Below are 19119 nucleotides of genomic sequence, written 5' to 3' on the forward strand. Positions count from 1 at the left end.
ATTCAAGCCAACATGAAGTATGTGCACCCTTCAGCTTAGTATGTTAAACTTATTTTTTACTCTTCTGACAGTGTGTTCCTTGAAAACAGAAAAATTGGAAAACTACTTAATTTATTTGTTCTGAGACAAACTCCTTGCCTGCATTAGATGCATATTAACATACATATGTTTATTAACAATAATTTGACGAGTCCGGTTTTGACAGATTTTTCATCTACTTCATAAACTCCTTGAACGCTAGGTTCAAGTAGAAAATTTTGATTTCCACTTTCACTCGTGAGAAGCCTAAGTCACTGACGAACCTATCTTTGAAGAAGTTAGATGTCTAAATCATTTTCAGTAAAGTATGGCCTTTTGTGAGTATCGTTCGTTAGCTTCAAATAAATTAAAAATAAGTACAGCTACTCTTGGAAGAAATAAAGAAAATTTAAAGAAATACAAATTGTTTAAAATTTTTGTTTATTAATTTTCTTTTATGATTTGTTAGTTACAAATTTACAGCAAATAATTTAAATGTTTCAAAGGGAGTATTTTTTGTTTATCTTTCCTTCTCTTTCCAACATTGCACCTTTAAATGCATAAAATGTAAATTTAATAAAATACTCAACAAACTAATTTACAAAACTGTATATTCACACTATAATTAACATTTTCAATAAACACTTTATTGTAGTATTAACAACGCCAGATATAATATCTTTATAATACAGGCATACATAAGAAGTATATTTTTTTAAGATTCTATATATTTTATTATTTATAATGTAATAATAATTATAACAACTAGATAGAGGTGTTGGCTAGAGAATGTAATTGTAAATTCATAAAAAAAACAAAAACACATTATTGACTGAACTAACATTGGTGCTTGATTGCCTTTTTTCCATATTTTTCTTATTTTAAACTCTTGAAAATAAATAAATTACTAAATTCTTAAGACCTTATGAAATTAGAAAGAAAATTGAAAAAATAAATTATTACATTTTACCAATAAACAATGAAAAGGGATTTCAAGTAAACATTGTAAGCCGGGATACCGAAGCTAGAACGCATTTCCGAGAAAAGGCTGTTATATTTGGCTAAGTAATGAAGGTTTTCTACGCAAATTCACAAAGCTAGGAAGACCCAGGTTGGTCAGAATCCGAACACTTGGTGGAGAATGTGGCAGACAATGGATTGAAAAATAGAGTGAAGTAGAGTAGAAGTCTAGTGAAAATCGATTGATCCGGTTATGATGTAAAAGAGATAAAACAGAAGAAGAGAAAAACGAGAACTATGGAAATCATTTCAGTGATTTATAAAAAAAAAAACAAATAATTGAAAAAATTGAAACGTATGAACCAGTTATAATACCAAAATTTGCCAATATTTTTTTATTTTAACAACAGCAGAATTAATTATAAGTACAGAAGTAATTATATTTACTTACAATAAGTAAATTATAAACATATTTCTTTAATATATCAAAATTAATAGCCAGAAATTTGTATTACACAATGTATATGTCAAAGCATTTATGGGTCTAATCAATTCGCGTTCTACATCTTTACAGTTAAAAATAGACCAACAAAATTAGAAGAAAAAAAAAGTTTATTGAAAACTATTTCGTTTATTAATCACGAGATTCTTTACACTTATAACAATTTTATTTTATTATTATTATTAATTTTACGTTTTCTCTCAACAGAAATAGCAACTAAATCAACAATTTTTTGAGGCACAAAGTTCTGAAATCTCAGTAAAAATCAGTTACACTTTCTTTTTCTTTTTTTTTTTTTTTAATACAATTTATAAACAGTGTAACTTTTGAAATTTTTCATTCAATAAATTAACAACACCGAACTTACATAAAAATTTCTGCAGTTTGGTACCTGGTGAACCATCACCTCAAAAAAGTGACGAGACAAAAAAAAAAAACATTTAATATAAGTATATTGACAAGGGTGATCAAATACTAACAAGTCGACGAAGTTGTTTTTTTTTTTTTTTAAATAGTAAAAAAATCCTATTTCAAACAAATTTTAAATATTTAAAATTCAATCCAATTTTTTAAAAATATTGTTTTTTTAATTCATACACACACTGTAAAAAGCACATAACCACAGTCACACAATTATCAGAAAATTAGCTTCTTTACAATTTCATCTAATTCCTGAGGATTTTATATTTTTTAATGATATCTTAAATTCACTTTATACATTCACATTATGAATATTTTCTTATGCAAAACATATTTTTCGAATGAAGTACTTGTATTTTTTTTTTTCTAGGTAAAACACTAATGGTCTATTTAGCTGCTAATGCCAAATTAATATGCTTTCATTTTTTAAATTTTTATAATAATCAAACGTAAGATCCAAAAATAATAATATTTTTTTTTATCGTAATATAGTAGTAGCTAGCTATTAGTTTCTCATCATTCAATATGGCAAAAGGACAATTTGCGAACTGTGCAAGAACTATACTGTTAAGAGATCTTATTCAAATGCTTTTAAAGATGAGAGGTGGGATAAGTTTTTCTTTTAAATGCCATTTAAATGTAATATACGGACTCGTTACCTAATAGGAATTTAATGCGAGTACAAGTTCAAAATCAGAGAAATTAGGGGTTGAGCGGCTATCACAAAAAATGGTTTCAATAACCTCCTTACCGCGGTAAGTCGTTGTTAGTTTGTGTTTGTGAGTGTGTAAGTTTTCTTTCTGGTTTAATTCTAGAATAAAGCATAAGAATACTAAATAATTGTGAATATGAAAGTATTAACTAACTTGGATCCTACATTTGACAGCGCACAAGTGGGTTGATATAAAAAAAATGAAACAAATTCAACTTACGATTAGTTTTTGTTGTACTAAATATAGAGCTCAAAAAGGACTAGAATTAATATAAATATAAGATTTCTGAACATTAAGTCTTTAAATATAAATTATTATACTGAGCTGATAAAATTGTAAAATAAAGTAACAAATTATGTGGAATGGAAGACTAGAATACAATGCAATTTTTTATTCTAATGTAAACTTGCCTTTAATGGATAAAGATGAAAATTGCCAACTTTAAAGTTGTCTTTTAATAATATTTGTTACGAATTGATAGATATAAAAATGAGCTTAGCAAAATTTCAGTATAAATTTCATGTTAAATATATACTGAATAAAGAAATATTTGTAAGTGCAGTTATAATCCTTCAATGCTAACAATTCCATTATAAAAACGGTGGTTATTCAGCTTTAAAAGAATAAACATATAATTTTAATGTGCTAAAATAAAAATAATATTTCACTAATGAAAATAATATTTTATTTAATAAATGCTTTTGTAAATAAATAATTTATAATTTAGTAGCTCCTAGATGAAAAGCTCACGTTTGTCACGAGTAATCCTAAATACACACCTTTAATAATTAGTAATCAAAAATTTCTCACACAAACATATAATTAATCCTATTAAGGGAAAATTTAATTAGAACATTGCTGATTTACTTTAGCATTACAAACTAACTTATTAAAACAAAATTATTAAGTCTATCTGTTCTTTTAAGGTGAAATTTGGATTATAACTACAAGAGAAGCAAAATATTTGTTTTTGTAGTTTGGGAAGCAATACTTCAGTGTTACATGTAAAAACTATCGTTCCTATCAATCTGTACTGTCTTAATAGATTTTTCTAAAAAGTTTATTTTTAAATTAATACTCTTTTCATTTAATAAAAGTTTACTTTATCTTAGCATCTCGGAAGATCCGATTAAAATAGTAAAACAAATAAAAACTATTATATGCCCCTTCAAACACTTTAAGTTTAAGCAAACAAAATGTAAATAACAATAAGGAGTCCACAATTTTCGAAATGTAACCAAATAATCTACGGGGATTGTTTTTAAATGTAATGGCTGGTAAACTAGGAGGTGATATTTCCGCCTGACCCTTATTAAAAAACACCTCATCGGCGGAGATAAACATTTGCATATAAAGTATAAAAAAAGCTCGTATTTGAAAATATTTCCGAGGACCTCGCATGCAACAATCATACGGTGGATCATTAGATGCGTTAAGATATTGCATTATCATCAGAGCAACTAAAAGAATATATCAGCTAATTTTGGAAACCTTTGTGCTAATGGAAATATTCACTCAAATTTAGATTTAAAAAATTACTGGCGTTACAAAAATTTAAAAATTATACTGGAAATAAAAATTCTGTCTTGGTGGAAAAATTGTCTTCTAAAATCATTTACCACAGTAACTACGGTAAAAACATATTACGGCCATTCCCATTTTATATAACTTGCCTAGAGTCACTTGATAGATTATTTCAGAAAATTAAAACAGAATGAAGATCTTCAGAGATATCTGAATACAGCTTGTTGAGAGCTGCTTACTCCCGTTATATTAAATAACATTATACGATGTTTTTGGCGATCATTGCTACGAAAAAGACAATGATTTTTCAGAGGAATGGCATACAACGTTTGTCCTACAATAGAATATTTAGCTAAGTCGTTTTATATTCTATATTTACCAAGAAGGTTGACAATTTTCTCCACAACGGTTTATACATATATTTTAAGGTACAAAAATCCGTTTTATATTGTTCGAAAAATAAATAATAAAATGCTAGTAAAAACGAATTTGCCTAACTGTTCTTTGGTTCAGATGATCTGAGATTAACTCTTTATTTAAACTTAAAAGCCTAATTCAACAAGTATTTCAATAACGGTTGTTTTCTCCTTGAATTACTATTCAAAAGTGTATGCTTAAAAAAAAGCTCACGTTGTCACAAAATTAATATTAAGTACGAAAACATTCAAAATTACGAATAATTTATCCTCGTTTATCAAAACGTAGACATTTGTGATGTTCCAATCGCTTTAATTCCACTGTGTTTCAGCTTGCAATAACTTATATTAAAAATGAAATTATAAAGAATATCTTCAAAATGTAAATAAAAATCTGATTCTCAAACTTAAAAGAAATTAGTAGTACAAGGTACAGTATAAGACAGTTCAATTTAAAACAAATGAGAAAACATTATTTTCTTCTGAAACTATTTCGTTTAATGTTTTGCTGATCAATCTAAGACATTCAGCTTCTAAAAGTAGTTTTGCTATTCACTAAACAAAAATAAAATAAAATAAATATATATAATCAATAAATATGTATCCCTTTTCTCTTCATTAAATATACAATAAATAAAATAAATACTTTTCATATTACCGGAACTTGTAAATATGAGATCAAAGAATTAAGAAGAACAAATAAGTAAAATAAACAACAGAATTAATTTGGCATTGAAATATATGTGTATATATATTTTTACAGCTTAACATCTGCTTTATTTATATTATTGCATATGTTATTTTCCTTAAATAAGTGAAAGATGAGAGAAATATTTCCACACGAAAGGTATACAAGATTTAATGGCGTGAACTAGCAATAATTAAGCGTTATTTGATTTTATACAAACCTGCGGTACTTATAAATTATTGTTCAGTGGCATTTGGTAACAAGGCAATAATTACCGAAGAACACTACGCTGAAACAAAAAAAAAACACCAGTAATTCAATTTAATAAAATGTAATATACAAGTTAATTTTGTTCTATTAGCGATTTGTAAACCACATTAGATTAAGCACTCCAAACAACAATGACCGACATAAATTTATCTGTACATGATTTTATTTATATCATTCCAAACAACAATGACCGACATAAATTTATCCGTACATGACTTTATTTATATCATTTCAAACTTTAAATTTGTCTTTTAACCTCAAACAGCACTGACTTCCGAATAGTGATGTTTGGCCTAAGAAAAAAACATTAAGGGAGAGCAATAACGCTTCGGGAATCTCAGCCTAACAATATAAAATAAACTATAAATAATGAAACTGGGCAAAATGAATACCCACAGTAATTACACATTACAGTGGGCCCTAAAAGATAGTTGAGAGAATAATTTATTAGTACAAAATATTCACATGTTACTTAATAGGAGTAAAAGAAAAAATTTAAAATACTTACAAATTCAGTCACTGCACCCAGGAGGCAGGCACCCACTGAGGCTCTGTTTCAACTGAGAAAGCTACTTTGATTAGAGTTTCAAAAGCAGCAGATAGATCTGAATTAACTATGATGTCATCAAAGAGATGTCCAAACATATATTCAATTCTTTCTCCTCGGTGAATCATTGCCCGCAATTCATCATCCTGTAAATAAAAAAGTGAACTGCAAGGAAAAACGATTTATATATTTCTGATACAAATAACAATTTCAGAGATTTTTTTATTTTTATGTTTTGGTAATCGATCTGTTTTGGGTTTCATCCTGAAATCGGGCGTAATTTTCACGAGGTTGAAAAATTGCTCAAATTCCGAATTGGGAGAAAATTTTATGATCGAAAGTGCGCATTTTTCTTTACAGAATTTTTCTAGGTATGGGATAGTCGTGTTTTATCTAGAACCATATTTGTTTTTTAAATTAAGGCTAAAATAACAATTGAGATCATTGATAACTGTTGAAAATGTGATTAAGTCCGCAGTGCTGGTTAAAATCAAAGAGATACATTGACACCCTTGGTTTTATTTTTTTTCAGTAATCTGCCACCTTCCGGAAAATGTTCTCTTCTTGCAGACAACATTCAGTGAGCTGTTCAAGAATCCTAAGAATAGAATGCTAGCGCTATTGTAAATTGCTAGACAAGAAGTACAAATCTCTTGAGCGATTTTGTAAAAAAGAGTCTTCAATGACACTCAGTATTACAGTGAAAGAATAACCGACTTTTTTCAAGTTAGATCATACTTGTAATGAAACCTTTAACTCTATTTTTGTCGTTTTCTAGATTTTTTAAATTGTTATTGTATAAGGGATTAGAATTAGAATTTTCTTTATCGTGACTTTATTCGTGGTAGCCCTTACATTTATGAAAATCCCTATCAGTTTCGGATTTCATCCATCGTAAGAAGTAGGTCATTAAGTTTAGGAATAGATAGTTTGACTTAAGCTTCTTACAGTTCACTGTCCGGTGATGGGACAGTGTTGTCAGAAAACCGGCAGTATACCAAAAAGTGGCTTCAGATGTTTGAGACGATATTTTTTTAAAATAATAATAAACAATTTACCGTAAATCCTCTAGAATTGTGTTCATCGAAGGTAGATCTAGCGTATGCGGCAGTGCGTGTTTTCTTGAGCGTATCAAACAAAGGCGGTTTTACATATATAATATAAGGCTTAATTTGGGCAGTCCGAATCATCTTCAGAGCCTAAAAGAAATTTGAATCTTGTTTAAAAATAATAAATTTATATTTTCTAGAATAGTGATAAAATACTTAACTAAGAGTCTAACCTGATAATGAGGGCTGAGTATACAAACATAACCAGCGTTGACTAATGACAGAACGCTTTCTACAGACGTTCCATAAAGATTGCCCTTATATTCACCATATTCAATAAACTTTCCTTCATTTACTTCTTCTTCCATAGTCTCTCGGCTAACGAAATAATAATCTTTACCATCTACTTCACCTGGGCGCATTGCTCGAGTTGTGACTAAAAAAAACAATAACAAAAAAAAACTAATTTTAAAGTGTTAATTTCAACTTGTGAAGACAATGGAGCCCGATTTTTTTTTTTTTGGCGCATCAACAGCTGAGGTTATTAGCCCACGGAGCTTTTTCCAGTGCACTGCCGGCTTCCGGACAGTGTTCTCTCGTTACAGACAACACTTCCATCACCGGACAGTGAGCTGTAAGAAGCTCCTAGGAAGAGAAAATCTAAGGGTCAGCTGCTGGATTCGAACCCGGGACCTCCGCGTGGGAGTCCAGTATGCTAACCTCATAGCTAATCCCTTCCCTGCCCGATTTCTTGTCAGCGTCTTAAAAGAATTATTTGAAAGAGAGAAAGAGTGAGTACGCAACTGTTACTTAGGTCTCGACTGCTGAATTTACTCTTAAGAGTATGTAAATAAATTATGAACAAATGCCAAACCAAACGTTTTTACTATTACATTACCCAATTAATAAACTTACATGGTACCGGCGATCTATATTTATTGGGATCGGTGGCAATAAGTCTTCTCTTCAATTCATTACGTCCAACGCCAGGAGGCCCAACGAGAGCTAATGGTCTATATAGTCCTGGCCTTGGATATAGTTTAGCAACTTCTTCATAAGTAGGCAATTCTTCTCTGGCGAAATCATCACATTCCACACTATCATAGAGTATTTTCTTAATCTTTGGTGGAGCAGTAGCACACTGTGAAGGTGAACATGGAGAGGATAGGGTTACTGGCTGCGGTCTAGAATCTGGTCCCGGTGGACCTCCACCTAGACATTTTGCAGCACACGCTTCAATAGTATCTCCGCTGTTAGCTTTCTCTTCTGCTTGCCGTTCATAAATAATCCTTCTTTCCTGCAAAGCTCTGCTAGGAATTAAACCTGCTCGCATATTTCTATCCCCTTCTTTTCTTGCTTGCCACCTGAATAAAGAGAATTACTATAATTTATAAATAGTCTGTTAAATAAATCAAAAATTACTTGTAAATTGTATGTTTATACAAGAGTCTTCATATTCTAATAATATAAATTTTGTGTTATCAGTAAAACTATATCTAACTCCAATTCTCAAGACCAAAGTTTAAAAAAGTGATAACCACCAAGGAGGTTCATAGAAAGCCCGACCCTCAAACCCACTTCTTAAATTAATTTTCATTAAAAGAGACTATCCTCACAATATAAATTTAAAATAATACCAACAATAATAAATGTTATTGTAAATAATAAATATAATTATATGGCGGTTTGCAAGGTAACAGCTAAACAAGATCACTTCACTATTAGGCTTCTATATGTCTATTCTTAACATTTGACATTTTTCTTTTCATTCATTATCACCATATGTTGAAGGCGAATAATACTCTACATACAATCATTTTAGGGGCGGTCACTTCAGAATGGAGGAAATATTTCATCTAAGTATAAATTTATATAAAAATAAAATAAATATTAATAACATCATTAAAACGCTAAGAGAAGAGAAATGTGAAGTAGTACAATCCCGCTCTCACAAAATAAAATTTTTTGAGTAATCACCAGTAAGAGTCATCTTGGCTGACAATGTGCAATATGTCCCCTTTGAGGAAATCTAATCCAGCTTCTTTGCATGGGATGTAAGGGTCACTAGATGCGATATAGTCGAAGTGCGCTCTAACGCGTACTTTACTTTCACGACAACCACCTCTTCCATCAGCAGGTACTAATTTGAATGTGATTGTACCTTCTGATTGTTGCTGAAAACATTATAATAATATATGTATTATTTATACATTAGGTTTTCATAAATAAAAATGTGATAAATTATTCAACAGCCTACTAAGAATATATTAACTCTTACAAGAATTGCCAGAACATCATTGGGTGTCCGTCCTTCTACATTGATATTGTTCACTTCCACCACTTCATCACCAACGTGGATAAGCCCAGATCTGTCAGCTGCACCTCCATGCATTACACGGGCAATTAATATTTTCCCTGTCTCTTCGTCACTTTTTATTGTTGCTCCCTAAATAAATAATTTTCTCATAAATTAAGAAATTTTAGAGATAGAAATTGTATTATAATCAAGACTTGTTTTAATAAGATGATTTTTAACAAAAAAAATTAGGCTTAACAATAAATAATATATACAATAAAATCAATAAATCATTTTGAATAATTTCCAGGTAATAAAGTGGTAAACATGATTTAGATTTAAGAAGGTCTTATTCCAAAGTTGAACCTAAAAATTTACGTTGTTATTGATTAACTGAAACCAATTTTAAGTTCGATTTCTATTTTTAATTTATTGAACAATTGTATGGTATTATTCAAGTCACATTTAAATAGAAAAAAAAAGCGACTAAAACTTTGCAGGTTAGTGATAAACATACAACATTCTAGGAATGAGATAATATTTATAGGATCCAAAGTAGAAACCAAAATTAAAAAGAAAATGTAAGTTTTTAAATGTTGAGGTATAATGGATTGAACCTACATTCAGAGAAAAGATAACTTACAAAAACTTAAAACGTAATGGAATAAAATTATTAAATAAAAAAATAGGAAAGTGATTGCGGAAATCTCTACAGATGGTAAAATAAAAAAGAACAAGATTAAAGAGAAAGAAGACAATGTTAAAAATTTTAGGAGTAATTTTCATTATTTTAATGTTCACTAATAAAAAGGATAGTCCTTAGCAAATGAAATCTGCAGTTTCTAAAACAATATCCTCATTGAAAAGAGAGTTTATTATACTAGAAAAAAAAGTAGAATATCCTATGTGTCTGGAAAAAAATACAGTCACAAATAGTAATGGTAAAATAATACAATTACACATAACTGAATCTTCACAATTAATGTGATATTTGAACCACAATTAATGTAATATTATTTCCAAGTGGCTGGAACACCAGAAATGGATAAGGCCAAGAGAATGGCAAGAGCAAGAAAAGCTCTTATGAAATCTATTATGGTTTCAGAACTTACATTATATTTTACTACATAATAATACAAGTTTTCATTTAGGAATTTTAGGAACAATTCTAAAACAAGTACAAAAATAAACGCTTCCCAATGAATATGCTTTACTCTCCTTTATATATGCAGAATCATGATTCCATTTACTGTCTTCATAGTGACAAAAAACCATGGAAATTGTATACAAATTTAGATTATATTTAATGGGGATTGACCAGTCAGCATACTACAACCACCGCGACCTCATATCTCCAATACCAACTCTTCGTTAAGAGTTAAAGAGTTCGGGTAAAGTTTACAAAAATGAGACTTTCTCTATCGAAGTGGCGAATTTCGGTAGTAGTCCAATAACACAAATACTACATCATTGTTGTTTATTTTTGTTCCTCCCAAACATTCACTGGCTATTGCTGTCATCAGGCCCGTGTTAACATGTGCTTCTTCGATTTCAGTAAGGATGCCTAGATCATGGTCACCCGGTCTTGTCTGATTAGAAATGGAGTGTATCCTATAAATGAACATTTTTGCCTGTTTTTGGTCTAACCGTATCGGTGATTTTTTGGGTTCCCATTCATTTCCTATAATTTCCTTTTTTGGTATGAAGTAAAGTAAATAAAAGGATTCAAGTCTTGCGAGGGCAAGTTGGGAATCCTAGTGGCCCAGGCGGTTTGCAGATTTTTATATCTGAATACCCGGATAGACAAGAGAGATCTATTTATGGCGACCGATTCTCGTGAAGATGTCTATGAAGTCCCGAAGAAGTCTTTAATTAATTATGACAACAGAGTCCTTCTGACTTGAATTAGGTTTTTATCTTCTTACAATCTAATCAGTACATGATAAAATTCTATATTTCCTCCGAATGAATGAACTTATATTTAACGAATTTTAAAAATTCTCTAGATCAACAGATTTGAGATCAAACTCAATTTGCACTATACCCGAATTATTTGAGTATTCCAAATAATGAGACTGAAAACAAAACTTAAATCTTGCGTATATGTGAAAAAGGAATTCTTAATTTTTAGATCTAATGCTTTTAAAAAGAAAATGAAAGAAACAACATGCATGAAATGGTGTACTAGCTACTATAAAGAGTAATAAAAATGAGTTGATGAAGTGATGTTCAAATGTAACTACTAATTTCTAGCAACTAACTTGGCTTCTCTTTAGAGCTTACAACTTACCACAATTGGTTCTGCACTCTGGGTACCACTCTAAATTGAAAGCAGCAATGCAGAGAAAATGTTAATGTTAGCTCTCTGTTACGGAATTTCTTTCATTTTATTAGTGTTTCTTTAAGTAATTTATTTTACTAAAACTAATATACTACGATGAAAAACATAACCATTACTGCGTGATTAGACTATATGTTTTGTTTCGTTAGTACCCATGCAAAATGAAATATTTCTGTACCCAAAGTTTAAATGGCAAGCCCTTTAACTATTATAATGGTTAAAAATAAAAGTGAATAATAATGAATCAAATTTAAAAATTAAAAACAAATTTGATGATTTCATAAAATTTATAATTAATATAATTATTCTAGTAATAAAGTTATTAAGGGCCAGTCTTTAATACGATATCCTTAAGGAAATAGTAACCCGTACAACAATGCTAATTTCACGTTTATTAGGTTAACTTTTTGCAACAAACGATGAATAAAATGAGATCAATAACAAATTATTAATGTTATTAATAACTCGTAAATATTTGAATAAACTGACCAAAGGCTCGTTACTCTTCACAAGTTGTACTATTTTGATTGTCTCTTCATCCTCTTCAACGTCAATGGGAATATCAGGTAGTCTTGGAAAGTAGTCCTTCTGGGCAACAGCATCATGTGCACATAATAGACCCTGCAATTCACACAGCACATATAATTTTCTCATTGCAAATTAATTAATACTTATATATATATATATATATACACTTTTGAAAATTTATAAGAACAAGTTTCAGTCTTTCAGTTGAAAGATTTAACCGATATATACGTCTACTTTTCTTCCGGGAAATCCTTAATTTGATAGTTCCTTGTGCGCATCTGAAATACGCAGTTTTTGGAAGAAATTTTCTTTAGATTGAATTAATTGTATTTCAAGCTTTACTGCAAACTTCTGATTTGATTTTCAACATTTACTTCCAGCAAATCAAGTACTCTTTCAAAAAGAAATGAAAAGTACTATAGTTTTCTGGACAGAATACTTCTACCCAGAAAATCTCTTTCAATTGAATAAACAAGTAAAAATTGTTTCTCTTTAACAAACGTATACTACTTCACTTAAGCCTTAAATATCACTCAACCCAAATTTGATAATTGCAAGTGTTTGAATAACGAATGAATCTATCATTACCAACGAATAAAAGGTAAAAATTAAATCCAAAACAAAGTAATAAAAATAATTTTTACTTTTACGATTGTTCTTTTTTTTGTTTTAACTAAGGCGCAGAAAATCGTAGGAATAGCCTGCAAAAACTTTTTTTAAATAAACTTTCTAATATATACAAATTCACTAAGTTTACAGATCAGAATAATCTTAATTATTTGAAATAAAAATAACTAAGAACTCACCCAAGAACTACATGAAAAGGAAGGAATGAAGGAACAAAATACTACTAACCTGTACATGAGGTTTTTGAAGAAGGACGAATAATTCTTTACAGGTTTCACTAATTTCAAGCCTGGGCAGTATCAATTCTAAGACTTCTAATCCAATTTGCATTGAACTTGATAGCAAAGGATTTAACCTGTCGTCTTTTCCATTTTCTATTATTTTATTGTGAACTTTCACAAGTGCATGGAGTTCTTTAGATTGTAAGAGGCCACTTAAGAAGCCGAATTCTTCTTCGGAACTTGGTAACTGACGGCGAGATTCTTCTAAAGAAGCTAATAATCCAGACAGTGCTGAGGATACAAATAATCAAAGTTAAAATAGAATATACAAATGATACACGTCAATCTACTTAAAAGTAAAAAATAATAATACTCACAAGGATCCCAATTGCCGCTAGCCATAACTGCAGTCATTATATCTATTGTTACAATCCTTCACCTAAAATAGAATTATTTTTAATAACTCAGCCTCTAGATAAAAGAATTTTAAGAAAACCAATACAAATGAAACGAGACCTTTTACATCCATATAGTCTGCCAAATTAAAAATATAAACCTATTTTTAATCTAAACTGTTTTGAGGTAATGCTTACCACAGTGACTACATACAGTTTTTGTTATACCATTCTAGTATTAGCGTGGAATTATTCCTAATTATAAAATACATTTAATTACAATAAACGAGAGAAAGTACTTCCCCAGGAACCATATCAACGACCCATAAATAAAACACCTCTTCCAAATTTACGGGACCGTATTAACTCTAGTGCGAAACTTATTTATGCAGCACGAAGAGAGAGATAGAAATCATTACCAGTTTAGCCAACATTCAAATATTAAAATCCCGTTGAAACTGAAATAATAATTTTCCATTTTCTTCGCAAGCTAGTAGATTATAAAATGTGTTTTAATTTTCAGTTATAAGGGGCTACTAAACATCTAGCTGGAATCAATGATATATAAAATTGTTTAAATAAAACTTATTCAGAACTTGGATAAAAAAATTGCAAATTGGAATTTTTAATTGTTAAGAATCTATAACTTATACTTAGTTTACTTATATAAAAAAATTAAAGCTTTCTTTTGAAAAAAGAGCCCGTAATTAGAGCTTAGTACTTCAGATGTTTGGGTCCTATAATTTAAATTAAAAATTAATGGCTTTAAAAAATCTAATGAGGCTCGGATTGTTATATTTGAAAATAATCGAGTCATTCGTTCAGGAATTTTTATAGTCCCAGCAAATATACCAGATAGCACAAGAACACTTATTCAGACAGAACTACCATTTCTTGTAGGTCATGCGAATATAGTTTATAAATACAATTACTTAGGTTTGGCCAAACCCTCGCTTATCCACTTAATCCTCATTCACATTACTGCATACTTACAGATACCTACTTTCTAAGAATGTACACCGACCTTTTAACCGGTGCAAGTTAAAAAAAAATGGCTATTTTTTTAATTAATCCGATTATGGGCCTTTATAATCATTCATTTATAATTTCTCTAAATAAAGGGAAAAACGCCTAAAAAAGGGGGGAAAGGCCGTTTTTATTTTACAAAATATTTCAACCTTCTCTTTTCACAAATTAAGTTTTGGTGATAGTGAAGAATACAAAATTGATTAAATAGGCTCAAATTAAGAACTTTTTAAAAATTTATTTGTACAAATCTCATTCATACATTACTATGTAATCTACAAAACTAAGAATGTGTAAGTTCATTCTTCTTTTTATTTAAAGAAGACTGATGGCTCAGTTTTTTCAATATATCTGCTTCTTCCGGAAATATGGGTTCACTTTCTTTCAACCAATAATGATCAATGTGTGGCAATCTATCAGCAGGATTGGTACTCCAATGATGAATCCGACATCTCACTTTAGCTTTTTCCTTATTATTTATCTGAAACAGAAAAACGGTAACAAGGAGTTTTCATTTAGGGTAGAAACATATTCTCCTTGTCTAAATCAAGGTACGTATATGCCAAGGTGCTTAGTTAAGTGAAAGAAGACATAATATAAATAAAACCTTCAATCTCAATTAACTTACTGTAACGGTCACGCAAAACTCTTTGCTTTCAAGTTCGGCATCTGGACCATAAATAGGTTTTGCAGGTAACGAAATACATGCGTCGGGTACATGTATTCCAGCTTTTCTAAACGAAACTCTAATATGCCAGGGTTCTATCGTCCATTCTGTTTCTTTATTCATTACAACAGACAATACCTGCGACTCTAAGTAACGAACGGTCTGAAAAAAAAAAAAAATCTTGCCAGCAAAATGATCTAAACAAATCCTTCCACTTCAGAGTTTTTACTACACTAATTCTTCTAAGTAACAGCTACCCAACTTATAGTCACAAAATATACCTGAAGTGCTGATAATGAACTAAAACTTTCAACTTCTTTGGCCTTTTCTCTTATTAATTTCGACTTCTCTAAAGCTTCTGGTGTAACGTAATCGCCCAATCCAGGTACCAACAGTTTATTGTAAGCGAAATTCCTTTTCACAGTTACCACGTCTCCCCGTTGTCCAATACCTGTATCAAAAGGTTACAATTTAAACAAGCTTAAGAAGGAACGTTAATAAAAATAAAATACTTTTTATACTTACACACCTTCAACATATTCTTTTAAAATTACTTGTACGTCAGGTTTCTTAGAAATATTTGTATCTTCTAATAAATCGTAAACAAAATCTTTGCCTTTTAACCTTATTCGATCTACTCCTTTTTTATATAGTTTTACTGGATAACGCCGTTTAAGAATATAGGTGTTCTTAAAAAAAAAGTACCAACATTTTTATTACACAAAAGCGTGAATTTATTCTTTCTTTTGTTACCTTTTATACGATAATCTACCTACCCTAGACTGGATATATTTAGACAAAATCGGTGCAAACGTTCTTTGAAGACAAGAGCTATCACTGTACACAAATACTGAGGAGATAAACTTTAATTTATTACTTATCGTAAACATCGCTCAAATAACTCTATAAATGTACTAACGTAGAAAATTGACTTCAGGTGATTTAGTACTAAATAAAACCCTTCTAAATTCACAATAATCGCTAAGCAAAGCAATGCTAAGGGCAACGCAAAGTAAACCTTTAATATGGTTACCACAGAAGGTGATCATTTAAATTGTTACTTTTTCACTATAAAAAAAGTATACATATATCATTGCTAAGAAATTAAATAAACATAGTTTTACCTAATTTTTTTAAAATTTCTTATTTAAAAAATATCGTTTTTTTTACTCTATGACAAATGAAAGGTAATCAATTACCAGCTGTAGGTCAGTGCTAACCTTGCCTATTTTAGCTCTAAAGTCCTAGTTTCGGTTCTTCTGGCGAAATAGTGTAATTCAATTTCAACAAATGGCCTTATCACTTTTTTTGAGAAGCACCTTAAGTGGTTGCAAATGTGAGTTCACTACGTAATATGTTAGTTTTTAAAGCGATTATTTTTATTTGTGATTTAAGGTTTGGTTTGCCAACCTATTAAACCAATTGGTTTACAATAAACCAATCTTTTCGTAATACTAAAGAAAAAAAAGTAACAATTATTGACATTTCTGACGGCTGTTGACTCTAACAGGGTATTAATTGGGAAAAGTAAATCTGCATAAACTTTAATTAGCTTTTTTGAAGATATTCAGCCTTCACCTAGTCTAGTCAAGATCTAGCCAGACACCTGTCAAAGCAGAATAAAAGACACTACTGACTGTGGAAAACATATTGCTCCTCTGTTTGTCATAAATATTTATCTTTCAGGATTAACAGAGTGGTTAATGTACCTAGCTTTAACTAAAATGTGTGATGTTTTCTCGCGTGATAATGAAAAGTTTGTAATTATTATTATTTGTGAAATGAGCACTTTGTAGAAAATCGTACTTTTGTGCAATTTTATAAATCTGTACTTTAATCCGTTTCAACACATTACTGTATTTCTGGCTTACTTTTAGTGCTGTAAGGGAATCGTAAATGTGTAGACGGCTTACGAAAAAACTTGTCGCGTTTTGTATTGGATTTATATTCCGTATTTGAATGTCAACTTTTAATGGACCATAAATGTCGATTCGATCGCGCCCTTTCAGCCTCACTAATACCATCCTGCTTTAACCAGACAAACTATTATTTAACATTAGGGCCAGTTTCATCCCCAGTTGTTTGATTTTTAGAAAGCATATTTCAGTTTTCTTAATTATAGTAATGTTGGAATAAGTCCTAACGAAATTTTTCATTTCAAAAACATCTTGTCAGATTGCTACAATCTTGCAGAGTACACTGGTGCAATGCAGGAAGCCTACATTCTCTGGAGACTCCTGTCTGAGGATCTCACCGTGCAATACCTAAGCGTACACTTCACGGCATGTGCCTCCCCTCAAAACTCATCAGATTTTGCTATAATTAATAGTTACAAGGATTTGCGAAAAATTGTATGATTGCTGTGCAGAAATTTAGCATATATTTCTGTAAAATGTAAGTTATAGTGCTATCTTCTCATTGTGGAAAATTAAAATGTTACAGTGCGACCTACACTTGGAGTAGCAACCAACTTCAGTAAAATATCATCAGTTTCTTTCCAGAGATATGATTTACTACAAGGAAGGAATGAAAAATTTGCTCCCCTCAGAAGTTGTAAAGTATGATATTTTTAAAGTACGATATTAAGCACTTGATCAACACTAAAATTAACGTTTGTAATTTTTGAAGGCTTTTCCAGAACTGAGCCAAATTGTAAGACCATTATCGAAAACTGTTGCCGCAAAACCAGACGCCAGCAGTCATCATGATCACAGCAAATTATGGACCTACGAAAAAGCTCTTTCAGCGGGTCTGTTGGTGATTTGCCCTCTTGGAGTAATGTATCCCAATGTGCTTTTTGATATCCTAATGGCTGTATCAGCAGTTATGCATATGCATTGGTTAGTTCCGAACTATCATAAAAACTTTTACTTATTAGTTGCTAAAAGTTAGTTTACTTATTAGTTTCTAAAAGTTAGTTCTACGTTAAATTTATTTTGATTCAACTGATAAATTAATTGGATGTTTCACTGCCGTTTTTTTAAAAAAAATTTTTTCGTCCTCAACAAACATTTCAACCGCAGTACATTTCAATTTAAATTTTTAACGAATTTTTGTGCTTTTGTAGGGGATTTGAAGCAATTGCTATTGACTACGTTCGACCAGTCCTTTTTGGTAATATTATACCGAAGATTGCACTTGGTCTGGTGTATCTACTCTCAATCTTCACCTTGGTGGGTCTTTTTAATCTAACATTCAATAATGCAGGCATTGGAAACGGTATTAGATTGCTATGGAAGATCTAGATATTGGTAGTAGTAATTTAAATTGTATCTCAGATTACATTAGATGACTAATTGTTGAGAAATTTGTGTTAATTTATTTAAAAAATTCAGTATTCTTACGTACTTTGTAAATAAAATTTGTTACATTAAATTAAAACCTTAATTTTTATTTTTTTAAATTTTAAAAGTGCCTCCTTAAAAATGTTTGGGTTCTGTTAGCGCTTGTACTGGCGTTGGAGTGTGCTGAAAGGTGCTATCCCAGGTTATAAATCTAGAAAACATCTACAAAAGCTAGATTTTGTCAAGTCGTACTTATTCATAGAAGATAAAGAACCCTTGTTAGACACTTATTTTGCCGCTTTTATTAGTATTATATTAAAGTAATCTGTACCACGATAAGGCGTGAGTTTCCGTTCTACCATTAAATTTCCAGTAAGTCGTGGGACAACAGTGCTTCAAACATCTTTATGCTTACCCGAATGTGAGAAAAGGATTAGGAAAAAAAAGGTTGTGGAATTTTTTTATATCGAAATTTGGCGAGGTCATGATTTTAATGTAGTGAAAAATATGGTAAGAGTAAAAGAGTAGCTTCAAAAAGTATTGGGGCAAAAATTAAGAAAATGCGCTTGTCTTTTCTTGCTAGGTACCTGTAAATATTAAATAATGTAGAAACAAAAGATTCATAAT

At 30.3% G+C, this 19119-nt stretch overlaps 3 protein-coding genes across 7 annotated transcripts; 1 reads left to right on the forward strand and 2 right to left on the reverse strand.

The window, feature by feature from the left end:
* Positions 1–442: 442 nt before the first annotated feature.
* Positions 443–13931, reverse strand: metro (membrane palmitoylated protein 7-like protein metro). Of its 4 annotated transcripts, none has more exons than XM_074119867.1 (12): positions 13714–13931; positions 13498–13559; positions 13128–13411; positions 12234–12365; positions 11694–11723; positions 9386–9553; positions 9085–9281; positions 8023–8471; positions 7341–7543; positions 7117–7257; positions 6020–6204; positions 443–5530 (listed from the first exon to the last, which is right to left on the reverse strand). In XM_074119867.1, the coding sequence occupies exons 2-11, from the start codon at positions 13532–13534 to the stop codon at positions 6028–6030; spliced, it is 1818 nt and encodes a 605-aa protein (XP_073975968.1). In that variant the 5' UTR covers positions 13535–13559; positions 13714–13931; the 3' UTR covers positions 443–5530; positions 6020–6027. The 4 variants fall into 4 exon arrangements, with proteins under 4 accessions (XP_073975968.1, XP_073975967.1, XP_073975970.1 ...); XM_074119866.1 differs by having other exon boundaries at positions 13637–13931; XM_074119869.1 differs by lacking the exon at positions 11694–11723 and having other exon boundaries at positions 13714–13930.
* An 828-nt stretch (positions 13932–14759) lies between these two features.
* Positions 14760–16234, reverse strand: mRpL9 (mitochondrial ribosomal protein L9). 2 transcript variants are annotated; one of them, XM_074119880.1, is made up of 5 exons: positions 15985–16234; positions 15738–15897; positions 15490–15659; positions 15170–15370; positions 14760–15022 (listed from the first exon to the last, which is right to left on the reverse strand). In XM_074119880.1, the coding sequence occupies exons 1-5, from the start codon at positions 16096–16098 to the stop codon at positions 14825–14827; spliced, it is 843 nt and encodes a 280-aa protein (XP_073975981.1). In that variant the 5' UTR covers positions 16099–16234; the 3' UTR covers positions 14760–14824. The 2 variants fall into 2 exon arrangements, with proteins under 2 accessions (XP_073975981.1, XP_073975982.1); XM_074119881.1 differs by lacking the exon at positions 15985–16234 and having other exon boundaries at positions 15734–15897.
* Positions 16235–16383: 149 nt separating this feature from the next.
* Positions 16384–18595, forward strand: SdhD (succinate dehydrogenase, subunit D). Its single transcript, XM_074119882.1, has 4 exons — positions 16384–16544; positions 17651–17766; positions 17837–18048; positions 18276–18595. Exons 1-4 carry the CDS (start codon positions 16499–16501, stop codon positions 18451–18453), a joined length of 552 nt encoding a protein of 183 aa, XP_073975983.1. The 5' UTR covers positions 16384–16498; the 3' UTR covers positions 18454–18595.
* Positions 18596–19119: the final 524 nt, after the last annotated feature.

This window comes from Rhodnius prolixus, unplaced genomic scaffold, assembly GCF_049639745.1.
Source record: "Rhodnius prolixus isolate KJV_2025 unplaced genomic scaffold, Rpr scaffold_2, whole genome shotgun sequence".
NCBI lineage: Eukaryota > Metazoa > Arthropoda > Insecta > Hemiptera > Reduviidae > Rhodnius > Rhodnius prolixus.